Genomic DNA, 26778 nt, shown 5'->3' with positions numbered 1-26778 from the left:
GTTGTATATGGAAAATCCTTTATTCTAAAACTTTTACTTTTCCAACATTTGACTTTCACCTTTCCTTTTAATGGTATGAGCATCTGACTTTGCTTCCTTTGTTGTTCATTTGTTTCACTTTCATACACCTTTGAATTTGAATATTAAATTCTTCAAATTGTGCCTCTCTTTTTATTATTACTATTATTGTATTGCTACACAATATAAAAGGTGTTTTTCCATGGCAAACTTATTATCATCTTTAGCTTTTTAACTTTTTTTCTAAGTACCATAGATTAGAATTCTTTTCTCATAATCTCTCTCACTAATTCTGCTATGCCTAACATGAGATATGACGATAATAGAAACTTTTATTGTGCAATCAAATCTTCCAACAAGAGTGAGTGATGAGTTCTTTAATAAAATAATTATAAGAAAATTATCTTCATCATTCCACATTTTATCATCTTCATTTTTGCTCGTATTTATTAATGTTCACACGAGATTTCTCGAGATATTTCATTCGTGGAGTTGAACTTGTGTTGAGATGTTGTATTTATGTTGATTTGTATGATGTGGTTCGATCTCTAGTATTTGATCATCTAATTCTCTCTTGATTGGATGCTTACACTATGTGATGTTCTTGAAGTTAGAGTCTTGGAAGAAGTTTCAATCTTTAAGGGCGGTCGACTTCAGAAGTTGGAGAGTCTTCTAAATCTTGTGAGAATTCTCTTTAGATTTGGAGTTAAAAATTTTCAATCTCCATAATTGAAGAGAACTCCTCTCTCTAGTGGGCTTTATAGGCTTAAGTCAGGTTGATCCATGAGCCATACTCAGGGGCTCAATCACGTGGATTTTGGTCTATTTAGCATTTGGACAAACTTAGAGCTTATTTTTTTAGCTCAATTGAACTTTAGCCCAACAAATAATATTTAATTTGATCAAAATAATTAACTTCATCCAACGGACATACGTATTCAATTTTAATTTGGGACACATGCCAATTTCTAATTAGTTGTATCTTCGTATGAGAATTTGTGATCGGTTCCAAAATTTCTTATTCAACAATTACAATCTTCAAGCTTCTCTAATTTTGTTCAAGCTTCAATTTGTCAACAAGTACATAATTGGCTTGCTAACTAATGTGTAAAGAGACTTGTGTATGAATGTTGGAATTATTATCATCCACATTGATGTGTATTAGGTCGAACTCCAAGGTAAACATTTTATTTTTAGTGTGTCTTAGCACAAACACATTGAAATGTTGATCAGAGCTGCATGTCGAAGCTAGTTATCAAAATATGAGCTTCTTTGTGGCAAAACTTATTGCAATGTACTTTAACTTAATTATACTGCTTTAGTTGTATATAGATAGTTTGGATCAGTAATTATAAATTTTATATGATAAGCTCAGACAGATTAAGCCAACCTTTCTCTCACCCTTAATGAATGGGGGGTCAAAATTGATTTTTTCCTAAATTGTCAACTTCATTTTTTATTCATACATTTTGGCTAAATTTTATTTGTGCAAAATACACTTTTGATGAACATTTTGATAAGCATTAGAAAAGCGAAAGAAAGTTGAACTTGTGAAGAGAGAGAGAGATGGAACGACACTCATAAAATTAAACTAAAGACTTAAGTGGGTATTAAAACGATGTGTTTATGTACAAGAATTAAACATGAATAAAATAAAATAAAATAAAATAAAACCTAAATTTATGGGAAAAGCACTTCAGACCCACATGCTATCTCTCTAAAAAAAATAATTAAAAGATAGCACATAATAATAACAATTGAAAACAACTTTAATGAAGATGAACAACAAAAGCACACAACCAAATTCTATTCTAGCTACCTTGACTACTAATTTCATTCATCACACATTACATAAACCACATCTAACTAAATTCTTATTTAAACACAATTCACTAATGATCGTTATTGTCGTCTTCGTTTTCGTCATCATCAATTTCTCTGAAAAAGGGGTGGCGGAGGAGGTCGGCGGCTGAAGGCCGGACTTTGGATTCGGCAAGGCAATTCTCAATGAAAGCCTTGACTTCAGGGTCCTTGACCTTGCCAAGGGCTTGAGGCTTGATGCCTGAGGAGACTTTCTTGTAGATTTTGGCAACATTGTCACATTCACTATAGGGAATTTCCAGAGTCACTAATTCAAGCAAACACATTCCAAATGAATATATATCCACAAGCTCGGTGTAATGCTCTTCATATAACTCAGGTGCCATGAATTCTGGTGTTCCAAGCACTGAATGAGCTGAGTGATTCTTTCTTACTGTTGCTGCCAAACCCAAGTCACCAATCTTTACCTGCCATGTCCAGAAGCCAAATTATAAGAAACTCTCTCCAACTTATTATTTATCCATAAACCATCACCATACATGGACTCGATGACATTACAAATGTTATATTATTGAACTCAGTTTGGTTCCTTAGGCCCAATTCTCGTACTAAATACACACAAACTAATATTTTAAAAATATATGTAAGTGTTTGACTCACCGACTTCATAAGTTGATATTAAATAACTCAACTCACCAAACTTCAAACTGCGTTCACTATTGAGGTTTGCACATTTATCAAAAAATTTGATATTCTTCTCTTTATCTTTTTTATATTTATCGAGAAACTCTAAATTTTAATCTCTTTCCGCCTCTAATGTTTTCTAAATTACTAAACAACTCTACCCCCAAACATAGGCTTCCAAACTTCAACTAAACAACTTTGCTTCCTAACTTCAACATATTAACTAATCAAGATTTTAAAATTCAACTCACCACTCCAAACACATCCTCTAAAGGAATAAACTCATTGATTTTGATTTTCGTAGAATATATATTTTAATAAACATGTCCTTCCCTGTCCCTATCATGTCTCCTTGTATTTTTTTTAATGGACAATTTCAGTTAGATTCCTAAAATCAAACATCTTAAACATGCACTTCAAATACCGTCTAATATTTGGTGTATATAAACTTATAATAACAATAACATAGTTCTAAAAGGAGTGTAAGCAAGACTTAGAGAGTATAATTACCTGACCAACATTGCCATTGACAAAGAGGTTGCTACAATTGAGATCTCTATGAATTACACAAGGGTCATTAGAATGCAAATAATGCAAACCCTTGAGAATTTGTTTGGACCATTTCTTCAAAGCTTTCAAAGAGACTTGTCTATGTTTCTTCCGGTACTCTCTAAGGTTCCCACTTGTACAAACCTCAGTAATGAAATTTAAGGTTCCATGAAGTTTGTCAAGCCAAACATCATACAAGGCTATTATGTTATTGTTCTTTAAGCTTCTTAACAGTCTCACCTCTGAATACAACCTATCTATCATGGATGGATCATTTGAAAAACTCCTTAATTTCACTTGGTTCCAAGCTACCTCTATTCCTTCTTCTTGATCAAATGCTCTGTACACTTTCTTTACCGCCCCTGTTCCCAGAAGCTCGGGATAGCGCCCATATCGGCACGTTGGATCCACCTCTACAAATGCCTCTGTCTCTTTATCTGATGACTCTGTCATTACACTAGGCATCTAAACAAACAAAAACATCTCATAAACGAACATATCTCAACCTCAACTGACATAATAGTTGTACTATCAACTTAAATTCAAATTTAATTTAAGTATAGAATAAGAGAAGTTACATTATTCCACGTAAACAATCAAATTTCTGGGGAAGATTACCAAAAAAAAAAAAAAAACTCGGAGATAGCAATTATATCCTCAAACTCTACGTGGTTAAAATTGGTCCAGTTTCTACTATAAGTTAGTTTGAGGGTGTAATTTGCAATTTGCAACTCCTAGCACGATACTTGAAAGGGTGGTTTTTGCAATTGGGGAAATTTTGTATCTATAATATCATGAAAGAATACTAACAATAATCTTGGTGGACAAGAAAAGAGTAATTAACAAGTAAAATGAACTAATCCTATATTCATTTGGTTTCTGAATTGGACTAAAGATTGCTTAAAAGATGAAACTAAAAAGAACCCAGATCATAATTCAAACCCAGAAAGCAAAATTTGGTGTGGAAGACACGAAACAATTAAGGTAAACAATAAAAACTCAGAGATTATGAGGGTAAAATAGAAGAATTAAAGAAACAGAAGAATATGATATTGGAATAAAAAGAAAAAGAAAGCAGTTGATTACCATAAACTTGGAAGAGGATGAAGAAATTGAAGGGGGAACAAAAAAAAAAGGTTGAAGAGAGAGCTGGAGCGCTTTGGCAATTGGCAGTGCTCCAATTTATTTATATTCGTTGAATAAAAGTAGGGTTGGTGGTGTTAATGAGACGTTTTGTGGGTGTGGGTTTATATAGAAATAAATCTCTTTTCTTTTCCTTTTACGATTCTATTTCTATTTTTCTCTTTTAATAAATATTATTTTCATTCAATTTTTTAGTTTTTAAATTAAAATAATATTTTTTTAATGTATGATTTATGTAACTGACTTTATGCTAAATTAATCTTTTTTTTCCAAGGGAAAGAGTAATTAATTATTTTGGTTATGGATTATTTCAAATTAATTATCTATTTAAAAAATAAGTAAAAAAATATGATTTAAGATTTACTAAAAAGAAAAAAGAAAAAAAAGTGGATGGAAATGGTATTTCGTTTCTTTCTTGAATTGCATTAAACTTAGGAGGTGGTATATATATATATATTAGTAGATATTGAAAAGAATAAAAATGTAGATTAATAATGAAGCAATACTTTAAGCTTAGAAGATGGATGGATTAGGGAATGTATTTTAAAATAAAATACAACTAATAAATTTAGGACTAAATTATGTGATATTATATAATAATGAATTTTTAGATTTAAATTTAAGTATATGTTCATTGGGAGGTGGGGCCTACGAAACAAACTGCCAACAAAACGATAGCTTTTTGCTTTTCCTTAGTGGAAATGATAGCATTATTTATTCATTGTTTGTGGAAATAATAATTTTAATATTTTTTTAAAATATAAAAATAAACCAAAATATTTATAAAATATAATAAAATTTTATATTGTTTGAAATTTATTGATGTAAAATTCAATAAAAGAATAATTTTTGTTTTGTAATAATAGAAAAAAGAAGAAAAAGCAAAGTGGATGATCTGGCAAATAATGTTATTTGGGTTCCAAGAAAATATATATACAAAGTCAATGAATGAGTATAGAAGCATATGGATTAATATTAATATTATTAGAAACATTGTGTGGAGAAATGGAGTTGGTGATGTGGTGTGCTAGAATGCGCTTCCTCCATTAGCCAATTTTGAATTTTCTAATTTCTTACCCCTCAAGAAAAGGATTAGTATATTCCTTTGCTCTTCCTCTCAATATTCAACTCGTGGAGATGTAAAAATATCAACATCTTCCAAATTGGAATATATTTTCATGTTTTTTATTTTAAAATAAAGTTTTTCACGTGTATTTTAAACTCCAGAAATATTTTAATATTTTAATCCACCATATACAATATTGAGTTAGTACTGTAAAATCACCCAAAGTAATTATAAAACTAGTCTTACTTATTCACTAATATTTAGTTGTCAATAGGCTATTATTAATTTATTTATGAATGTAATTTTTTTTGTTTAAAAATGCAATTTTAATCTCTATTGTTTGGGAAAAGTTAGAGTTTAGTGTATAGTTTGATAAAATATCGTATATATTCCCTATGGTTTGACAAACTTTATAAATAGTTTGAGCGAGATTATTTTCTAAGGTTTTATCAAACCAAAAGAACTAAACATACTAAATTTTATCTTTTAAAACAATAGGGACCAAATTTGTATTTTAACCTAAATTAAAAGCTCATATAACTATGATTTTATATTATTATATAATTTGTTTTAAATTATAACATGTACGGGTGTATTTCTAAATGTTTTTATATGTATTTAATATAATTTTGTTTCTCAAAAATGTAAAATTCAAATTTTGAATACAATGTAAATATAAAATTATTGTTTTCAAAATTTGCACTATTTTGGAGATGGAATACAATAATAATTTTTGAAAACATAATCGAGATTGTCTGTCAAAAGTATGTGCTGAACTCAGTAAATCTAAAAACATAAAACATAATTCAAAATTTATATTCATCACGCCTTAAATTATTTGTATTTTAATTTTATCCAATAAATAATTAATGTGAAGTGTTTGATTTACCAATTTATATATTGAAATCAAAACTAAATAATTATTCAATGAAAGGGAAGAAATATGATCATAACTAAATTTAATTATTTAATCAATTGAAATATCAGTAAATATATATATATATATATATATTATTTAAATTATTTTTAATAATAAATAGAAATTAATGTATTGTTCGAACTTTTACTTATGCTAAATAGATGAGATAAAATAAAATATTTGTATTAGTTGAAATTTTTTTAAATCTAAATAATATATTTATATTTAATTATTATTAAAATTATAGTAGTGATTAAGTGATATTAATTTATTGATTAATTATGCTTTATTCGTTCCCTAAATATAAAAATTTCACAAGTTTGTAGGTATGAAAAAATTATATCAGGCTAGGGTTTTAATATTTTTGGATGATGTCCGTATGAAATTTCATAAAAATATTTGTAAAACAAATAAACCTGAAAAGTCAATCACCCGATAGATCTATCACAATTTGATTTTTATTATTATTAGATGGTTAATAAAGAAAATTCTATTATTGAAAGAGTTATATTGTTAATAGAATTATATATGTTTAAAAACTATAATTTATTTTATCATTGATCCATTAATTCAATCATATAAATTTTTTTATTATTGAGTGTTTAGTTTAATCGTAAACTCGTATTGAAGTATATTAATATTTCAGACCTTTATAGTCTATTAATGGTACTAATAATCGACCATACCATACTTCTTTAAATAAAGGTAAAATGCAGGAATTAATTAAAAATTATCATTGACCAAATTTGTAAAAACTTAAATATAATTTTCTAAATTTTATGTTAACAAGGAAATGCTACCCATTACTATTGGTGTGCTATATTTTTGTTATGATAGGTTAAAATTATTAATTGCTATCTATTTTCTTGGAAATGAAACGATATAGTTGGTTGATTTAAAAATAGTTTGATTTTATATTTATGATCTTGTGATAATCTAAATCAATTGAGTTTCTTTACACTTTTACGTTCAAACAACGTGTGATGTAACTCAAATGTTGGTGTAGTTCAGTAGTAAATGGTATTATTCACGTCTCTATTTCCTATTTATAACAATGAAACAAGAATTTAGACACATATATATTGATAGTGTAACTATAGTGCATCTATAATATGGTTCATGTACTTCTCTTTTTGTTCATGATTTTTCCTATATATGAGTGAACCAAAATGTGTTTTAGTTGTAGACCTTATGTACTCAATTTATGAATTGGCCAAATCTTGTTTGGGTGTTGGCCTACCCTCTAATTTTGAATGAATGTATTCCTTAATGTCTACAACGTTATAACCTAATTAATAATAAAAGGAAGTCCCTTTTCCAATTGTATAAAACTATATAGTTTTGATGTGACGAAATTGTTCTCAATGTTAATTTAATTAAAACATCTTTCTTTGGTTTGACATTATAGTCTAAGTCATATCAAACCATTTTATTAAACATATTGTGTTAGGCCAAATTACTTTCATGTTAGGTAGCTTTTATTTTTAGCATTTTCTTTCATGGTAATTGATTTCTTACAAAAGTAACCTTTTTATGCCCTTCAATTTTAAATCTATGTCTGCCTTATTTAAAATCATTTCAATTTTATTTTAATTTAATTAATTTTTTATTTAGAAAATAACCCGCTTTTTATATATAAAAAAAAAAAAACAAATACGTGTTACTCTAACCAAAATACTCATAAATAACATATTTAGTATTTATAATAGTTGTTTAAATTTGTTAACATTTTAAATTATTATTGTTAATGTGCGTATTTTTGTTAGGTTCATTAGTCCATTATGCTTCTTTGAATGATATTGGTTGTTTATATAATATGTTGCATCAAATGCTACTCGAGGTTCAATTTGATATTTCTTCGTTAAGTTTTTTTAAAAATATTTTAATGTTCTTTAGATTAATTATTAAAAAGAGGTTTTTATAAAAAAAATATAGAAAATTTTGATAAAATTAATTGCACTTCATTTTTGTTCGAAGGGTAAATACTTTTGTCAAATGTTCTATTTCTTAACATTTTCCCTAATAATAATTAATATATCATTTGAAGACTTTCAAATTTTTTTAATCTTTAAAATCTAAAAAAATTGAGAGTCTGATTTCATAGATTTGTTGAGGTAATGAGTCAATTTCTAAAGTTTTGATATCCAATATATTTTTATTAAAATCTTGATATGTTATTTTATGTTTGTTTAATTTGTTATGATGTTTTTTATCCTTGTTTTTATTTAGGGAAAGTTTAAAAATTGGAAGAATTTTAAACTTTAATCCAATCTCAATTTTTTTTTTCTATAAGATATAAATACTTTTCTTTTTCTTCAATTTTTTTTTTCTATAAGATATAAATACTTTTCTTTTTCTTCAATTTTTCTTTTATTTATCTAATTTTTCTATTAAGTCTATTTTGATTTCTAATTAAAATTTATAAATCTTTCTAATTAAAAATTTCATTATGTTTTAAAATCAGAAAATTTCTTTTAAGTTTTAAAATCTTTCACGAAAATCATGTAAGAAGTTTTTGTTTAAAGATGTTATTTTTTTTTTTTGTTTCTGAAACGTTCAAAATTTAATTTATGATTTCATAATATTTTGTAATAACATTCTTGTTTTGTTAAACAAAATCCTACGATATAATATATAAAATTTGGACATCTAATTTCTTAGAGCTTGAAGAGAGGGAATCACGTGTTTTTTTTTTAAAAAAAAATCACTTTAATTATTTTTTCATTTCAATAATGATGTCAATTCAAGATATATATAAGTTTTTTGCCATCTTTTCTGAACAGGTGTTAACACTTTATCGTACAATGACTCTCAAATTCAACTCAACTTTTTGCAAACTATTTTTGATGATATTATTTAAAAATTATTTACTTTATTTCGGTGTTCAATCACACCATACAAAAAGTTAGTGACAACTTTATTATTATTATTATTATTTTAAAATTAACCCATTTTTAAGAACATCGGTTGCTCTAGTTCGTCTCGAACACGTAGCAACAAGTCTTAATTATATCACATGATTTAATTTGAGGCTAATAATCATTTAAATTTTAATATAAATACACAAAAAAGAAATGCAAAACTCTAAAAACCGAATAAACCCTGAATCAAAACCCTCACATTCTATAATTTCTCTCATTACCATTTTTATCAAATATTTTTTCGTGGAACTTTATGCTTTTAACTTAAAGTTTTAGGTTATATTCGATTGCTGAGAAAATTGGTGAAATAATTGGAAAAATCAGACAAACAAAAATGAAAGTATATGTACTATATATAAAAAACAATGTATGTATATGAGTTGTTTTCCAAATTTGCTCTTTCTAGTCAACACTAAATAACTTCAAGGTTAAGAAAATTAAATGCACGTTTTTTAAACATTACGAACTATTTATGAAATGAGTTAGGTATAACGATATCTGTCTATATACTAACGATAAATGTATTTTTTAATCAAAGTGTTAACAATTTCCACATCGATAAAAGGATGTTCGAACTTTTCTTTAATAAGTTCGAGTAAATAAAATGTAAAGCAGAAGTTAGTTAAAAGAGTATTAATTTTCTATTATATGGGTGTTTACAGTATATGCATTTGACATAGAAGTAAAACTTGTTTAATCGTATAGAGAACTTCTAAAACAAAGTTCAACATATTAATTAATATACATAGTCATATGTAAAGATATTTAGTTTAACTTTTAACTCACAAAGTCTAATTTTCTCTCGTGATTTTAGGATATGCTTTTAACACAGTTCAATGTATACTATACATAAGAATGCATGTGAATTATTTTATCACAACGCACACTATATATATAGCTTTGTTCAACTTGCAAGCATACTAGGTTAATTAATGGACTACACATGTTGAACCATGTGATAACTCATTCATGCATAACAATTAATCACCACCCAATAAAGTCATGTATATACATCAACACAAATTTAAAGCAACAAATATCTTTAACCTAACACAAAATTTTCTTCATCTTCCTATTTGCAAATGACATTTTAGGATATAGTTCAATTGATCAAGACATATGATTTCAATAAAATTTTAGAGGTTCATAAATTCTTCTACGTATATTCACATGTGAACTCTTTTCTTAAGTAAAAATAAAAAATAAAAGAGAGAAGGATTGAATATCTTTTACGTCTATAATAAAGATCATGTCAATACCATTAAGTCAAACTCTCTTAAAAAACATATCAAAATATACCACTGTTTAATTTGAAATATCCTACGTCAAATGAATATCCACTAAAATAAATAAATAACAAAAATAAAACCAACAAAAAAGTAATTAAATATCTAGAAAAAAAATTTAAAGATAATAAATTATTGAGGAATTTTTAAAAATAGTAGATTTTACCAAATATTTACAACCTATAGCAAATTCTGATAGTTATTAATATGTTACCGTGATAGAATCCACAATTTTGCTACAACTTGTAAATATTTTATTTTATTTTGCTATTTTAAAAAATGCCCCTAAAATATTTCATTCATCCACGAAACATTAAACCTAAACCTCTCAGTAAAATTCCCTAATTTGAAAGGTAGAACATTTAATAAAAAAAATTATAAAAAAATATAGAATGAAAATATGATCATAATAAAACGAAAAGATAAATTATAGAATAATGATGAAAGTGATGATGTGTATATATGCTTAATTTAAAAGATCAATAACTAAAAGAAATATTGATATATACCAAATAAAGTGTAAGTTCATGTAATTAAAAAGTTTTTAAAAAATAAATTTCTAAGGAAGAAATTTGATCATCTAACACATTTAGGAGATTACTAATACATTAATGATAAATTGAGATAGGTTGGCAAGAAGAAGTTTGGTCTCATGAAAGGAAAATAATATGGAGCAAGTTTGATAGCTATAAAATGCTCACAATTATAACTTAAAATAGGCTGCCTTAGTATACACTACACTATCAATTTGATTAGGTATTGTATCTAATCTCTAGATGTACATATCATATACAATTAAGCTTGTGAAAGCAACAATAAAACATCTCAAAACAAGTATAAATAAGCTTGAGAAATAATACACATTTTTACCCATCAAACTTCTAAACTTTTTTTAATTAGGTTATTCAGATAAAATAAGTTGCTAAGTAATTAGAATAAACGCAATAATTCTGAGGATGATTCTCAAGTAACTTAATTTACACTCTATTGAAATTTGACATCGTGCACTTGTGGTATTGACGTTAAGATCACACAACAACTGTTGCTTAGGTGGCTTGAGAGTTAGTCCAATTTGACCACAAAGCATTAGTTTTGAAACTCGTAGATCAAGCTCCAAATAAATACATCATAACGTAACTCTAATAAAGGTATTTAAGTGTTTATGTGACAAGCCGCATGCTATTTTGTAGGTCTCTCTTCTTTTTTTTTTTTCTTTTGCATCTCATGTGTTCTTCTCCATCCAAAATATTCGAGAATGTTACCTTGCATACAATATGGATTATGGTTTCATATAGATAGATTGAAAATGAAAAATGTCTATAGAATAAGATAGTCGGAAAAAAATGTTTGAAAATTAAAAGAGTTGGTAAAATTTGGCCTCGTAGAAAAAAGCAATATATATATATATATAAAGATAATATGATATTTGGTTCTTAGTTTGCTAGAGATTAGAAAATTCACATCTAAGAACGCTCCACTTATTCTTTACTCTATAATTCTCTTATACTCGATTAAGGGTCGGATTCTTTTTCTTTATTTTCTAAGCCATCTCTTTTTTAATTTTTTTTTCGTTGTTGTTGGTATTGGCCAACATTTGGGTTGAAAATTTATCAAAATTTCTTAAGATCAATGGTGTGATGAATGTGTTTGGGGTTTCATTCATATTGTCATGATGAGGTCTTATACAATAATAAATGATATTGTTGTTTATTGCAAGTGTGTGATTACTCTTTCAACAATTTCTATCCAATTATAAAGCTAATCAAAGTCAACTTCAACCAATATATAACTAATTAATTACCTTAAGTGAATGTTAAATAGTTTTGTGTTTGTTATTTAAATTTAATTTTTATTATTTCAAATTATTAAAACAAAATTAAATATATTCTTTTCCTACAAAATCTTTACCTCTATCACCTTAATCCATTTACAAACCGACGACTCAATCTCTAATTTGAAATTAGTCTGATCCCTACATTTTTTTTAAAGAAGATAAACATCGAAAATTTTGCTCAAATCAAATCTCTAACAAAAATTGCTCTCGTTCAATTTTTAGAGAGATTGAAATAGTTTTGATCAAAATTCATAAACAAAGGTCAAAAGTAATCCCTTCTACCAATTTTCAATCAAATTCGTGCACAAATTGTAATGACAAAAATTATAAACAATGAACAAATTAAAAAATTTATACACATCCAAAATTGATTTTTTTCCCTAGGAATGTCCAAAATTGAGATTGAAATCAAAGTTGGTAAATTTTGATAATGTCACGTAAAAAGTGAATAAAATAATTTGGTAGTATAATTTAATTGAACCCAAAAATAGGTTGAACATGAGATGACTCAAAAGCCACCCCAATCAAATCAAAGTCAATTAATTGATCTAAAAATTAGTGCTCCACAAACCTTAAGAAAAACTCTATAAATAAAGAAGTTGAAAATGGGAGAGACCCTACAGGGCAATCTCTCCAAATCCCAAATAAATTGGAATTTAAATTCATCAAACTCCTTTTTTTTCTTTTAAATTTGCAACAATATAATTGTGTTTTAATAAATTTTTTTCAGCTTTTTTAATGAGTAAAGAAAAAGGAAGAAAATTAAAAAAAATATCATCTCAAATAAGTCTTTTAAGAGATTTCAAATTTTTTAATTTTAAACGTTAAAAATAAATATTTGAACAAAGGGATTGCATCAACCAAAAACGTGGGTTGAAAAATTCATCATTCAACCTTGATAGACAAAGTAGGTCAAAAAAAAAAAAAAAAGCTTATGAATATTTATTCTATTTTTGGTTTTAACTTTTTGTATGTGACATCTCATCCAATGTATATATTTTGGAAGCAAATTCTTCAACCAAATAAAATATGGGCTTCAAATTCCGAAGCCCATTTCCACTCCAAAATCCTCCAACCCAATAACCCTTCAAACATCAACTATAAGTAAATGTTTTTGGTAGAGATATAATTTTTGTAGGGTAGAGTCTTCAACTTATGAGTATATAGGTGATGATAATAATTGTTAGATGAAATGTAAAGTTAGTAAGAAGAATAATGAAAAAGTTTAGGAAGAGGGGGAGATGTGAAAGATTGATGGTTTTGGATGGGATAGTTAAATGAGAGACTATATCTTTTGTCACTCATTTGGTTTATATCTTTTTTTGTATTATTATTTAATTTTGTAAATAGATAAGAGTAAGTAGTAAATTTGTAAATTTATTCAAAATTTCAATTATTAATGCCACACTATTAAAAATAATTTATTTATTTATTTTACTATTTAAAATTAATTGTGAATGACTCATTTGGTAAATACGTAGCTACCAACTTTTTTACCGGAAAAGTAATCAATTTTTAAATAAAATCATAGAAAAAGTCGGATTGAAAGAAAATTATGGACACTTCAATATGCAGGGTTAATCCAACCCAAAAAATTTGGCTTCAGTGGGGTTGATTTTCTTTTATAACCTCATCATTTACATAAATTTTCATATCATAATTTTTCAATATGCAAGGTAGTAGCGGATTCAGAAAATTTATTAGCATGACCTTCGAGTTATAAGAGAAAAAAATAAAAACTACACATCCGTTTTCCACTAAATTACCTATAAATATTAAACATTAATTAGTTTTCTTTTACATATTACACAAAGACAATAATGTTGAGGGGGGACTCGAGCCCCTTGGGCCTATACTAAATTTTTCGATGATGCAAGATGAACAAATTATCATTCAAAGTGTAATGTGACATGGATATACGATGTGTTATAGATTCAAAATCCAAGTACACAATGTCCATTTAAAAGAAAACTGTCATATGATTTTTGGTATGGTAGAAAGCTTTTTGGAAAAATATGAAAATTTAGGAGTTTGTTAGAAAAGAAAACAAAATGGATGTTGTAGATTTTTTTTATATTTTTCTTAAGAATAGATTGGTAAGAGAAGAAGTGTTATATGGAGACTAGAGAAGATGGGATGAGAATTTTGTAAAAATCTCTATAATTTATGTGTGTGGTTTTTTCTTTATATTGGCAAATTAAATTTTAGCAAAGTCATTTTATCATACCTAACCCAATTCAAACCTTATATATGAAAATTGGACCAAGAAAATATAATGGACTCAAGCCTAAATCCAACTGGCAAAATGTGGGCCCAAGCCCAAGCTCAACAAGAAAATAGGTCCAAGCTCAACTAAAAGCCCATGAAAATTCTCTTTAAATATAGTTATTCTCATTCATTTTTTGAATCTTTGGTTGAAAGAAGAATTGAAACTCTGTAGTATTGAAGATTTGAAGAATTGAATATTCAAAATTTTCAAGCACTCAAGACATGCAGGTCCGTATCAACCTTGAGATCAACATCTGATTTCAAAAAGATCGAAGCTCGAATTGACTTGCAACTACTACATTCTTAAGATCAAATACCAATAAACTCTAAGTTTTTAACTTGCATTCGGAGAAAACATCAAATGAGTAAATACTAAAAATTGTATTCACTATACAATCAATATACAAAGTTCAATTCCACGAAATACATTTATCTGAAAAATCTCGTGTGAACAGTATCCTCCACCATGAATGAAGAACAAGAGATTATTTATAGCAAAAAATAATGAATAAAAATTCCTTAAATTGCTAATTTTTTAAATTTGAAATAATGTCAACTTTGGCCTACCCGTCTAAATGAAATGAAACTTTTGATAACCAAAACCAATTTTAAAAAGTTGTCACATTTCATATTTTTCCACCTACCTTAATTACTCTAACCAATTGGTTTAGTTATTTTCACTAAAGTAGCCATAAAACTTTAAAATAGTTAAATAACATTTTATTTAAGCAAAAGATTGTTGATCATATAATTAAAAATTAGCACAAAAATTAATCTAACAATTAAATTTATTTTAATCATCACCCGACAAAATTAGGTGGTTACAAAATTGACGGTAAACTTGTCACAAAAGTTTTAAAAGATCGTGACCTTTTAAAATATTATCTATAATAACGATGATATTTTTTAACTCTATTTTTAAAATTTTAAAAGTATTTATATTTCAAATGTTTAACGTTGGTTAAGAATTCAATACAATTTTATTATTTGACTTGCTATTGTTTTACTATGTTTTAAAAGGCATTTTATAGAATATTTTATTATTATTATTATTATTAATTTAAGGTTTTAAGCATATTTATGAAATTTTTAATTGATTTTTGGTATTTTTTAAACTCTAAATCTAATTGATTAGAGTATTTTTTTTAATTGTTTTGAAAGTTTAAAGAAAAATTTAGTAGAAAGTTTATGAGCAATTTTTATAATTTAACCATATACTTTTGTTTGGTTTTACATTATATACACTTTTTTAGATTTAAATTTGTAGCAACCCTACCTTTAATTATAGACATTGATTTTTTCAAAATAATAATAATAGGCAATCATTATATCTCAATTACTTTATGAGTGAGAGACTTGTCCTTATCAACACAAGCAAACAAACCATTTTGAATATATGTTTTTTTAAATCTTTCAATTAATATAATATGGAATGGAGATTTAAACATCAAACATCATCTAAAAGCAAAGCTAATGTAAGTTAGAACTTAAAGGTTGCTTGTGTCCAACAAAATTGATATATACGAACTCAACCTACTAGCAAATTGATTATACTTTAACTAGAAATTATATACTTAATGTATAAGGTTCTAACTTATACGTAACTCAGAAGGTGTAACATGAGGATTACACAATTAAATAACTAAAGAGGGAAAATTCTCAAAATGTTTGGAGATTCAAAAACATAGTTGAGGCACATTTTTAATAAAAGTGTTATCCTAGCAATTACTAATTTTTGTAAATTTACAATTACTGTTATATTTGCTTTCAAATTAACAAACGAAAAGAATATATTAACTATTGGATTGTCTAAAGAGTTGCTCTCAACGAGTATTTAAAAACACTTTTATTGGTAGAGTTTTATTTTTCTTTAGCGGTATATATAATAATTGTAGATTATTTGCAATGGTTGTTGTTGGAGATAATCAAAACGATTGATTGACAGAGTTAGTCATTGGAGATAATCGTTGTTGAAGTTCACAATTGAAATTGATCTTTGGAGCTTGTCGTCGTTGGAGTAGAGTATCACCAAAGATGGTTGCTAGAGGTGGTTGTTCTAAAGAAAATTGTTGGATGTTTTCTTTGTTGAGGATGATTATGACTAAAGTTGGTTGGTAGAGGTGGCCGACGAAGGACGACAATAGATGGTGGAACTAAAGTAACGGACCTATTTTTTTTTATAATTTTATATATTGTATAAATTAATTAGAGCCATTTTGATTAACCATTAAAAACACTAAAACAAATCTTCTTTCTTAGCTTTTTTCTCAAATTTTTATAGTAAATGTTTTTTTAGCGGAGTAAATAGTTCAAGTTTTAAAAGTGGTTTTTTCTATTCCAAATTAAAAAATAAACGTTTCACAATTTTAACTAAACACATCTTTAATATATAAGACATCAATCTTAGAGTTCAACGTTTTATTTCATGATTTTTGAACTAAAACAAAACATATGGAACACAAATATTTGTGTTTAAATTTAAGATAATTTTGGAAAAATATTCTTTTAACATACAAGAAAAACCCACCTTTTTAAGAAACATTTTTAAACCAATCAATTTATATTCTATTAGAGTTGATTTTGAATTTTTTAAAATACGTTATCGAGAGGTTCTTTTCAATATATATTTTTTTTTTATTTTATTAAGATTGATTTTGAATATTTAAAAATTTGTTTTAGAATAGTTTTCAATTTGATAAAAGTAATTTTAACATTTTCAAATCACTCTTGAAACAATGTTTAAAAAACTATAAATTTAAAAAAAAAATCAATTTGAAAAACTTTTGGATAAAAAAGCAAGAAAATCAAAATGATTTTAGTATATCTACAAAATTTAGAGAGGGAGATTTTTAAAATTGGAGAATCTTTAAATATTCTAACATTCTTTTAGACTTTATTTTGATAAGTTTTTTAATAATAATAAATTACTATGAAACTAAAAAAAATGTAGCAAAAAATTACTACATATGCCAAAATGAAAATCATAACTTAATCAACATCAACCTTCAAAATTTCAATGGTTGGAAATATAGATAAATTTTGCAACTATTAAATAAAGATAAATATTTTATATTTATTAAAAAAATTAAATTTTAAAATAATTTAATTGTTTATGAGTCTTTTTCTTTCATTTTTCAATATTTATTATGGTTTCCACATTTTTATTACATTGTAAGAAAATCAAGAAATATATATAAAAAAAAATAAAAAAAGTCATATTGATATAAAATATAATATAAATAAGATTTAAAATAGTTTATTTTGTTCCATATATTTAAAGAAAAGGTTTTATTTTATTTTGATTTTTGTATTGTAATGAAGTTATGATGTGGCATTTTTTCATGCGATAGTGAATTAGGTTGGGTCGGGTGAGTTGGAGTACAATTAAAATTTGAAAAAAAAAATAAAGTAATTTAAGGTTGTTTAATAACGTTTCCATTTCCTGTCTCTTGATTCTTGTTTTTCTTCTTTGAGATAAAAAACGAGACTAAATTTAATAACTATTATCGTTTCCTGTTCCTGAAAGAAAAAGAAATAGAAATGGTTTGAAAATCATTTTATGGGTTACTTTTTCTAACATTTTTTAGTTTAAATATAATTTAATTACGTAAAAAAAATATAGAATTAATTAAAATATATAGAAAAACAATTATAAAATATTAACATTATCATACATATAAATTTCATTACAAAATTAATAACTTAATCATATACTTTTAAATTTTGATTTGAAATATTATTTCTCCTCTAATTAATTTAAAAAACTCAATTATATTACTATGCAAATTTCCGATGGTAAAATATTAAAGATAACTTAAATAATATATGAATGTAAATATTAAATAATTTAGAATTTAGAATTAAAATAAACATATAAATATAAAAATTAATTAATATAAAATAAAAACATAGCTAAATAGAAAAGAAAATTTAAAACTATATCTAAAATTTGAAAATGTTGGCTATAAATTCAAATTAAATTGAACATGTAATTATGAAAAATTAAAAGAAGAAAAAGAGGAATTATAAAATATTAAACATACATATAAAGTATTAATAAAGAAAGGAAAAAATAAATTAAGAAATACTAAACATATAAATATGACAAATTAATAAAGGTAGAAAACATAAAACAAGTTAAAGAAAGAAAAAAAAAAATATCAAAATTGAGAATTGAACGATAGACCTTCACGTCTCCCAAAGAGAGATTTTAAAACATAGATGAAATATAATCAAATAAAATAAGCATAAAACTCAAAAACACTATTTCTCATAGTTTCTTTATTTTTTTTCTTTTTTAGTAACTGTTTCTTAAGTTTTGAAAACAAAAAATAAGAATAATAATAAAATATATATATTTTAAAAAAGAAAAACAAAGCACATAAAATCTAAACGTAATCAAACAAATCTTTATATTTTATTTGAACTTGATAAATGTCCAAACTCGATTTATTTAAAATTTTAAATGACGGCCAAATCATTCTACCACATATTCCCTAACTTTTAGAGTACACTAACACTAAAGATCAATTTAAACTTTAAAAGGACCAAAGTACAACAACTATTTAAACAAAAATAAAATGTTAGCTCATCTAAAAAACATAAATATTTATTTACTAACTTAAATATTTTAATTTTTTTAAAAGAGTTTTGTTTATAATAATAAAGCACAACAAATTATTTACATTTTATTGAAAAAGAATCACTAAAAAAAATGCAATTGTATTATGAAAAGATGAAACTTATGAAGGTAAAAAATAAATGTATTGAAATGAAGAAATTGAAAATTGGGAGAGGGAAAAGGAAAACATTTAAAAGAAAGAAAAGCAATGGTGCATGCATGCATGCATCCATCCATCCATCCATCCATCCATCCATCCGGACTTAGATCCAAAGACAAAAAAAGGTCACGAAAGTCTCTTCGTAGTCTTCCACTTTCTTTCTCTTTTCCTCTGTTTTTCCTCTGTTTTCTCTCTCTCTATTACACAGCTTTACCCTAACTTCCTTTCAAACCCCACACCTGCCGGAGCTTCCCTTCTTCTCGAAATGACCTTTCTGCCCTTTCCCTCTTCCCCAATTTCCACCTTCTTCCTCCTCCTCCTCCTCTGACTCTCTTTCTTCTTTCTCTCTCTCTCTCTTTCTCTTTCTTCATGGACCCCACTGATTCCGACCTCCCCGATCCATCTAATGCCTCCTCCGGTGCTAAGTACAAGCTCTTGTCTCCCGCCAAGCTTCCGATCTCCAGGTCCCCTTGCATTACCATCCCTCCTGGCCTCAGTCCCACTTCATTTCTCGACTCTCCTGTTCTTCTTACCAACTTGAAGGTTCTTTTTTTTTTTTTCCTCTTTCTCTCTCTCTGTTTTCTTCTTTCTTGGATTTTGTTCTTGGTCTTTTAATTGTGGGAGTGGAAGTGCTAGTTGAAGTTCCTTTTGAATTTGGGGATGAGGGTTTCGATCGGACTTAGTTAAATGAGTCTTTGAGCTGCTTTTTGACTTCCATTTCTTTGATGGGTTGCTGAAGAAAAGTTCAGAAATGCTTGAAATTATGTTCCTTCATTAACTAAAATTTTGAACGGGTTTTCTCTTCTTTGACCGTTTATCTTTTATCTTTTTTTTTTTTTTAAAATAAAAAATGATGTATTATTTATTATTATGTTTCTCAGCTTCTTTTGAACTGTTTTGATTTTGTGTTGTTGTTTGAGGTGACTGACAGTTAAGGAATTCCAGATTTATAAATGATAATATATCGTTTTTCTGTTGCTCTTGTTCTAACCCAGATTTTTCCTCTGATCGAACAGAGGGTAATTAGGGGGTTCTTTGACGTCATAGTGCTCTTATTTCAGCATTGGGTTCATGGCATATGCTTAATTAAGGGGAATTTTAAAGGACTTGACTGATGTGATTTGACACAATTGTTGTTTAGTTGTCCTAACCAAAATTCCTTCTTGCTATTTTTGTTGGTGCGTTTGTAACTGTTGGAGTTGTGAGCTAATGTTTTTAATATCATTTCATAACCATTAGATATTTTATTTGGGTGCTTGAGTTGCCGCTGGGACCTGTTGATTCTGATTCCTGCTCTTAGAGCAGTCCACTGCATTTGGGTGGCTCCTTTATGCCCGTGTGGGTTATTCCGTAGAATTGCTTTAGGGAATAATGCTATTGTAAGTTTGAGGGAATACTTGTGTTTTCATTCTAATTCTCAACCCTTCTAATTTCATTTGCGTCAGTGTGGGTTTTTCACATAATGAATCTACCTTTTCAGTGGTGCTTCAGCTTTTTCTTCATCTTTGTTTCCCTTGTCATGATGGATGTACACCCACCCAAAAACTTTTCCTATTTGTCTACATATATAGGAATGAGAAGTAAATGAATCTGCTAAGAGATTGTGAGTTGCTTTTGTTCATTATGCCACAATGGTGCATATTAGAGAAAGACATGGTGAAGAGTACAGATGGGCATGTACATATACAGCTTGAGTGATAATTATCTTTGATCACTTGGAGCTTATGGATCTATTTTATGCCGTTATCTCTATGCAGTCCACGTTGCTTTGTATTTGCTCTATTGAGATCTAAGAATGTCTTGCCTTCACCCTAAAACTTTATTTGTTTAATGTTATATGATTAAGAAAAGTTAGATATCATACTTTCTGTAGTTTCCTTTTTTATGTTAGATGGTTCAATTATATCGAAAGACTTCTATGCGTATCATTTCATAGAACCTTTATGGAATTGTCACTGCTGCTGCATGTTTATTAGCTTTTGAGTTTCCCATGCAACTTTCTTTTATTAATAAATGATATGATTAATGTAATTTATGCTTTCTAATTAACTTGCTTGGGTAAATTATTCAATCTGAAAATAACTTTGTGCAGGTAGAACCTTCTCCGACTACTGGGTCCTTTACCAAGCTTCCAATGGCACATGACTCTTCTGGCTCAGCGATTTATCCAATGACCAGCATGGCTTTCTCAAATACTAACGCCTCGGATGAAGGAAGATCCAACTACTTTGAGTTCAAACCATATGTTGGACCAAATATGGTACTTCTATACACAATTTTCAGTCTTTTAATTATCAGGCTAAACTTAGTTTAAAATACCATTTTGGTCCCTAAATACGGGTACTTGTTTTAATTTAGCTCATGGATTTTCAAATGCCCTAATTTAGTCTATGTAGTTTGAATAAACCATAAATTTAGTCTTTAATGCTAGTTCATGGTTAACTTTTCCAAAAGCACATCAATATATATTGGTTCTCTATAAAATTTGGAATTATAATCAGTTAGGGTGTTTTTGGGAGTGATAGTTGGGGTAATTGGTTTTGTAAAATTGATCTTTAAATCATCCCATTTATGTTTGGTTTCAAACCTTTTAAACTGCTTTTCACATCGAGACATTTTTAAATATAGTGAAATAAACTAAAATATTTACAACATATAGTAAAATTTTCGATTCTATCAATAATAGACACTAATAGACTTCTATCACTGGCTGATAGAAGCATATAAGTGTATATTATTGATAGAATCCAAATTTTTTGTTATATGTTGTAAATATTTGGTTAAATTTGTCTTTTTTGAAAATTCTCCTTTCAAATATCTAAGAGTGATTTTGAATTATTATGTTTGTCTGGGAATTGATTTTAAAATTAGCAAATTACTAAAAAAAGGTATTTTATATTTAAAATTTTATTTTTAATAATTTTGGACTTGAAATTTTTTCTTAAATTTGTGGCAATATGGGTGTTTCAAAATTTCACTAATATGAGAAAAATGTTGTCAATCACCAAAGAAAAATCACTTGGTTAGTTATGCTTCAAATATCAATTTTTAGTGATTTTTTATTTTTCAAAAATCAAAATTATTTTCTAGCCGAACATAATTATTTTAGAGGAAAGTGATTTTGACAATGACATAACTGATTTTAGCCGTGTTAAAATCACTCTCAACTGCACCCTTAATCTCATAACCATTGTGTGTTTTCTTGAATTACAGTTTTCTATTATTATTATTTCTTCAAATTTGATGAAAGTTAGCTTCAAAGTAACTTAAACTAATCTTATGACTTATAGAAAATCTGGATAGTTGAAAGTAAAAGGTCTAAAAAGAATGGCTCCCAAAATACAAGGACTGAAATGGTATTTTAACCCTAGGTATTTTTCAATGGTTAATCTCTTGAAATTCTCAATTTCATGTATTAAAAATAGTCAAACTGGGTCCTTTAAACATTGTCAAATTTTGTTACCAGAAGGTTGATGTACTATTAAATTATTGTCGTATTAACATGTTTAGATATTAACATACCAATCAAATAGTACTTGACACAATGAAACTCAACTCACCCATTCCTAAAATCCATCTTTTCTAAGTGGTATAGCTAAGTTGCATGACCATACGTTCATATGTTAACATTACTATGATTTAATCAAATGACAAATCAACTATCTGTTAACTAATTTTAAAATGTATTTTATGGAAGGACTTGATTGAGAAGTGCTAATCTTAATACAATAGGGTAAAATAAGATTTTTAAAAATTAAGGACCAAATTTAGAGCTTAAAACTTGGGGATCATTAGATATATTTGGCTTAATTGTTATTAGGCAAACCAAGGGTGATTGAACCATCATGGATTGACCTAGTGGTAAAAAAGGAGACATAGTCCCATAACTAACTTTTTTTTTTTTTGATATCGTGAGTGTTCGGAGCAGCTTACATGCACGCCACCAAGTAACCCATGATCTTGAAGTTGGTTATTGAGACTACCACTAGGTCAATCCATGATGGTTTAGTCCCAATAACTAACTAAAAGGTCATGTGTTCAATCCACAGTGACCACCTACCTGGGAATTAACTTTCAATGAATTTTCTTGACACCCAAATGTTGTAGGGTCATGTGGATTATCTTGTGAGTTTAAAACAAACAAATGTAAAGCTGGTTCTCCGTGCAAACTTTTTCATATGAGCTCATAATGGGTCTTTGATTTGGACAGGAATCTTAACATCAAACAACATGATTAGGAAATCCATCTTAATTGTAGATATTGGAGTAAATATTAGCTGTTTGATTTGTGAGGTCCCCGTTCTTGTTTATTTCATAATATCATCTTCAAGAAAATGTTTTGCATGATTTATTGGATAAGCACAAACTTAAAGCATCAGGATTGGTTCTCAATGTTACTTTCACACAATGGTTTTCTGACCATATGGATCAAATTGTTCTATTTTAAGGGTTTTCTTTTCGTCTTGATGCTAATCCAAACTTTCTGAAAAATAATGAAAGAATATAGGGACATTTAGAAAAAAAAGCCATATTAAGAAAATTTTTTTTGTACCTCTGTCCAGCTGGGAAGCTTTTATTTCTCCTTCTTAACTCTTAAGTTCTTTGAATTGTGTATTAGCTTTATTTTGATTGCTGGTTTGGCTTTCTTTGCTTGCTTATGATGTTTTGCCTTTTCACTTCTTTTGAAGTTTGTAATAGTCTCTTTTCATTTTCTCAAAATGTTTCATATCTTGTTTTAAAAAAAAGCATAATTATTTTGTAACCTTTAAATAGAATTTTTTTTCTTCTCCTATTTATGTTTCTTTTTTTTTCCTCCTTTTAATCCTTTCTGGACTACTACATCCAATCTCCAATCCGATGTTTCTCTTGGACTTTACTACTCTTATCATCTCTGTCATGTACTTCTGTTGTTTCATTTTATTTATACTTTGAAAATTCATCAACTTAGATTCAGAATTTCACCACCGATTAGACCAGTCTAAATGTTCACATGGCACCACATGAAAGTTTACATAACCTTTATAACGTAAGATAAAGTTTAAGCGTTGTCATGTCATGAAAGTTCTTAGTTTCAAGACTGTACTTGTTAAAGACGGAAATTGTAGTTTAGGAATAGGGTGAAGATGTCCCAATTTAGGTACTCCTTTCCTAATGATTTTCATTTACTTTAAGGTTCCTGCAGATTTGAGTCATAGGAAAGGTGAACAATTTTCTGAAGTTCAAGGTCAACCTCAACCTTTTACTGCTCCACCCATGACTAAAATGGAGATCAGTGTCATGTCAAATGATTTGAGTCGATCAACCCAGATGGACACACATACAGTTGCCTCAGGGGTTAGTGTTCCTGAAGCCAATGGAGATGAGATCAACCATAGTTTGAACACAAATAGCAGGGTTCAGGCTCCACAATCTGATCCAAAAGGCAGTGGTATTCCAGTAGTTTCAGATAGGTTATCTGATGATGGATATAACTGGCGGAAGTATGGACAGAAGCATGTTAAAGGGAGTGAATTTCCGCGTAGCTATTATAAATGTACCCATCCTAACTGTGAAGTGAAAAAGCTCTTTGAACGCTCCCATGATGGGCAAATAACTGATATTATCTATAAAGGTACCCATGATCATCCTAAGCCTCAGCCAAGCCGGCGATATTCTGCCAGTGCTTCTATGAATGTTCAAGAAGATGGGACTGATAAGCCTTCATCTTTACCTGGCCAAGATGGTAGAGAAATAAACTTAGTATTTTTAGTTTCCATATTTTTGGTATTTCACAAATTTAGTCCTACAGGGTATTAAATTAAGCACAGATGTTTTATCTATTATATTCCATTTCAGACAGGTCTTGCAGCATGTATGCTCAGACAATGCATACCATTGAGCCAAATGGAACTACAGATCCATCCATGCCTGCAAATGATAGGATCACTGAAGGTGCAGGAACAACTCTGCCATGCAAGAATCACGATGAGGTTGATGATGATGACATATACTTGAAACGGAGGTATACTCGTTTACAAGTTAAAATGTTCTTGAGTATTCTGCAAAAGAAGAAGCAGCACAGTGTTTTGTAATACTGTTTATGAGCTCTGTTTGATTAATTTCATCAGGAAAATGGAACTTGGTGGTTTTGATGTCTGCCCAATGGTTAAACCAATCAGGGAACCGCGTGTTGTGGTTCAAACTCTAAGTGAGGTTGATATACTGGATGATGGGTATCGCTGGCGGAAATATGGTCAGAAGGTAGTGAGAGGAAATCCCAACCCGAGGTACGTTTCTTTGCTAATGATGATTGGGTGCGTTGCTAAATATTTATCACACTTGTTAATGGTAATATACCTTCAAGCCATAACATCATCCATATTTATTGCTCAACGACATTCTTTGAAAGAAAATGATACATTAGTACTTAGGTCAATTATTTTTCTTTTGTATTTAAATTTTAGCTACAATTATTTTGTATAAATCAGTTTCCCTTCATTTTTTTTCCGAAAAGGCATGTACGATTGGGATCAGTACCATCCTTATCTGTTGTGTCTTTCCAACTTGAAGTTGTCTGCTCTGAGTCCTTATATCAACATTCACCTATTAATGATAAGATGTGTCTTCCTTTCATGTTTATGGGAAGCTCTATTATTATACTTTTGTTAATAACTCATTCATTCACAATCCCAATAATGCAGGAGTTATTACAAATGCACAAATGTTGGATGCCCTGTTCGAAAACATGTTGAAAGAGCATCCCATGACCCAAAAGCTGTTATAACTACATATGAAGGGAAACATAATCACGATGTTCCCACTGCAAAAACTAGTAGCCATGATGTCACAGGCCCATCGACAATTCCATCATCAAGGTATAGACTCGAGGAGAGTGACACCATAAGCCTTGATCTCGGCGTTGGCATTGGCACAGGTGGTGAGAATAGATCAAATGAATACAGGCAGGCATTGCATTCACAACTTGTTGAAAACCGAGCTCCAAGTGGGAATTTCAACTTTGAAGTAGTTCAAGAGAACTCGGCACCGACCTATTTCGGTGTGCTCAATAGAAGTGTTATAAATTAGCATGGATCAAGAGAGTTTGAATGAAACCCGCAATAGGGAGATTGCTCCTCTAAATCATTCGTCTTATCCAGGAGCAAATCATTCTTCTCATCCATATCCGACAGAGCGTTGGAAGGATACTAACAGGGCCTTAAGTTTCAAAGCAGTGAAGCCATGTGTGACAAGTTGCCATCATTTTTCATCAACCCTATATTGCTTTCTTTTTCATTTGGATGGCTTAGGACGAGAGTGAATATGTGGAATATTAGAGTTCTTTAATGTTTGCCCTTTGTTGTTTATGAGCTTATGCGGAGGTTAACTGCCTTAGTTCTTCTAACTTCTAAGTCAATACATGTACAAATATGATATGAACCACCTCGTATTATTTGTTACACAGAAGATGTATTTTTACAATGTAATTCAAATACTGGAAATATAAGTATT

At 28.2% G+C, this 26778-nt stretch overlaps 2 protein-coding genes across 3 annotated transcripts; one reads left to right on the top strand and one right to left on the bottom strand.

The window, feature by feature from the left end:
* Positions 1-1599: 1599 nt before the first annotated feature.
* Positions 1600-4312, bottom strand: LOC101221172 (probable serine/threonine-protein kinase WNK11). The gene is made up of 3 exons (XM_004149532.3): positions 4159-4312; positions 3034-3537; positions 1600-2306 (listed from the first exon to the last, which is right to left on the bottom strand). Exons 1-3 carry the CDS (start codon positions 4159-4161, stop codon positions 1911-1913), a joined length of 903 nt encoding a protein of 300 aa, XP_004149580.1. The 5' UTR covers positions 4162-4312; the 3' UTR covers positions 1600-1910.
* A 14986-nt stretch (positions 4313-19298) lies between these two features.
* WRKY17 (probable WRKY transcription factor 20-like) lies at positions 19299-26773 on the top strand. Of its 2 annotated transcripts, none has more exons than XM_031881602.1 (6): positions 19299-19833; positions 21383-21550; positions 24463-25012; positions 25126-25291; positions 25398-25556; positions 25971-26773. In XM_031881602.1, the coding sequence occupies exons 1-6, from the start codon at positions 19660-19662 to the stop codon at positions 26353-26355; spliced, it is 1602 nt and encodes a 533-aa protein (XP_031737462.1). In that variant the 5' UTR covers positions 19299-19659; the 3' UTR covers positions 26356-26773. The 2 variants fall into 2 exon arrangements, with proteins under 2 accessions (XP_031737462.1, NP_001275533.1); NM_001288604.1 differs by having other exon boundaries at positions 19660-19812; positions 25971-26355.
* The last annotated feature ends 5 nt before the right edge of the window (positions 26774-26778 follow it).

This window comes from Cucumis sativus, chromosome 3 (genome assembly GCF_000004075.3).
Source record: "Cucumis sativus cultivar 9930 chromosome 3, Cucumber_9930_V3, whole genome shotgun sequence".
Taxonomy (NCBI): domain Eukaryota; kingdom Viridiplantae; phylum Streptophyta; class Magnoliopsida; order Cucurbitales; family Cucurbitaceae; genus Cucumis; species Cucumis sativus.
The sequence above is the reverse complement of the archived record's forward strand: the minus strand, read 5'-3'. Positions and strand labels throughout refer to the sequence as shown.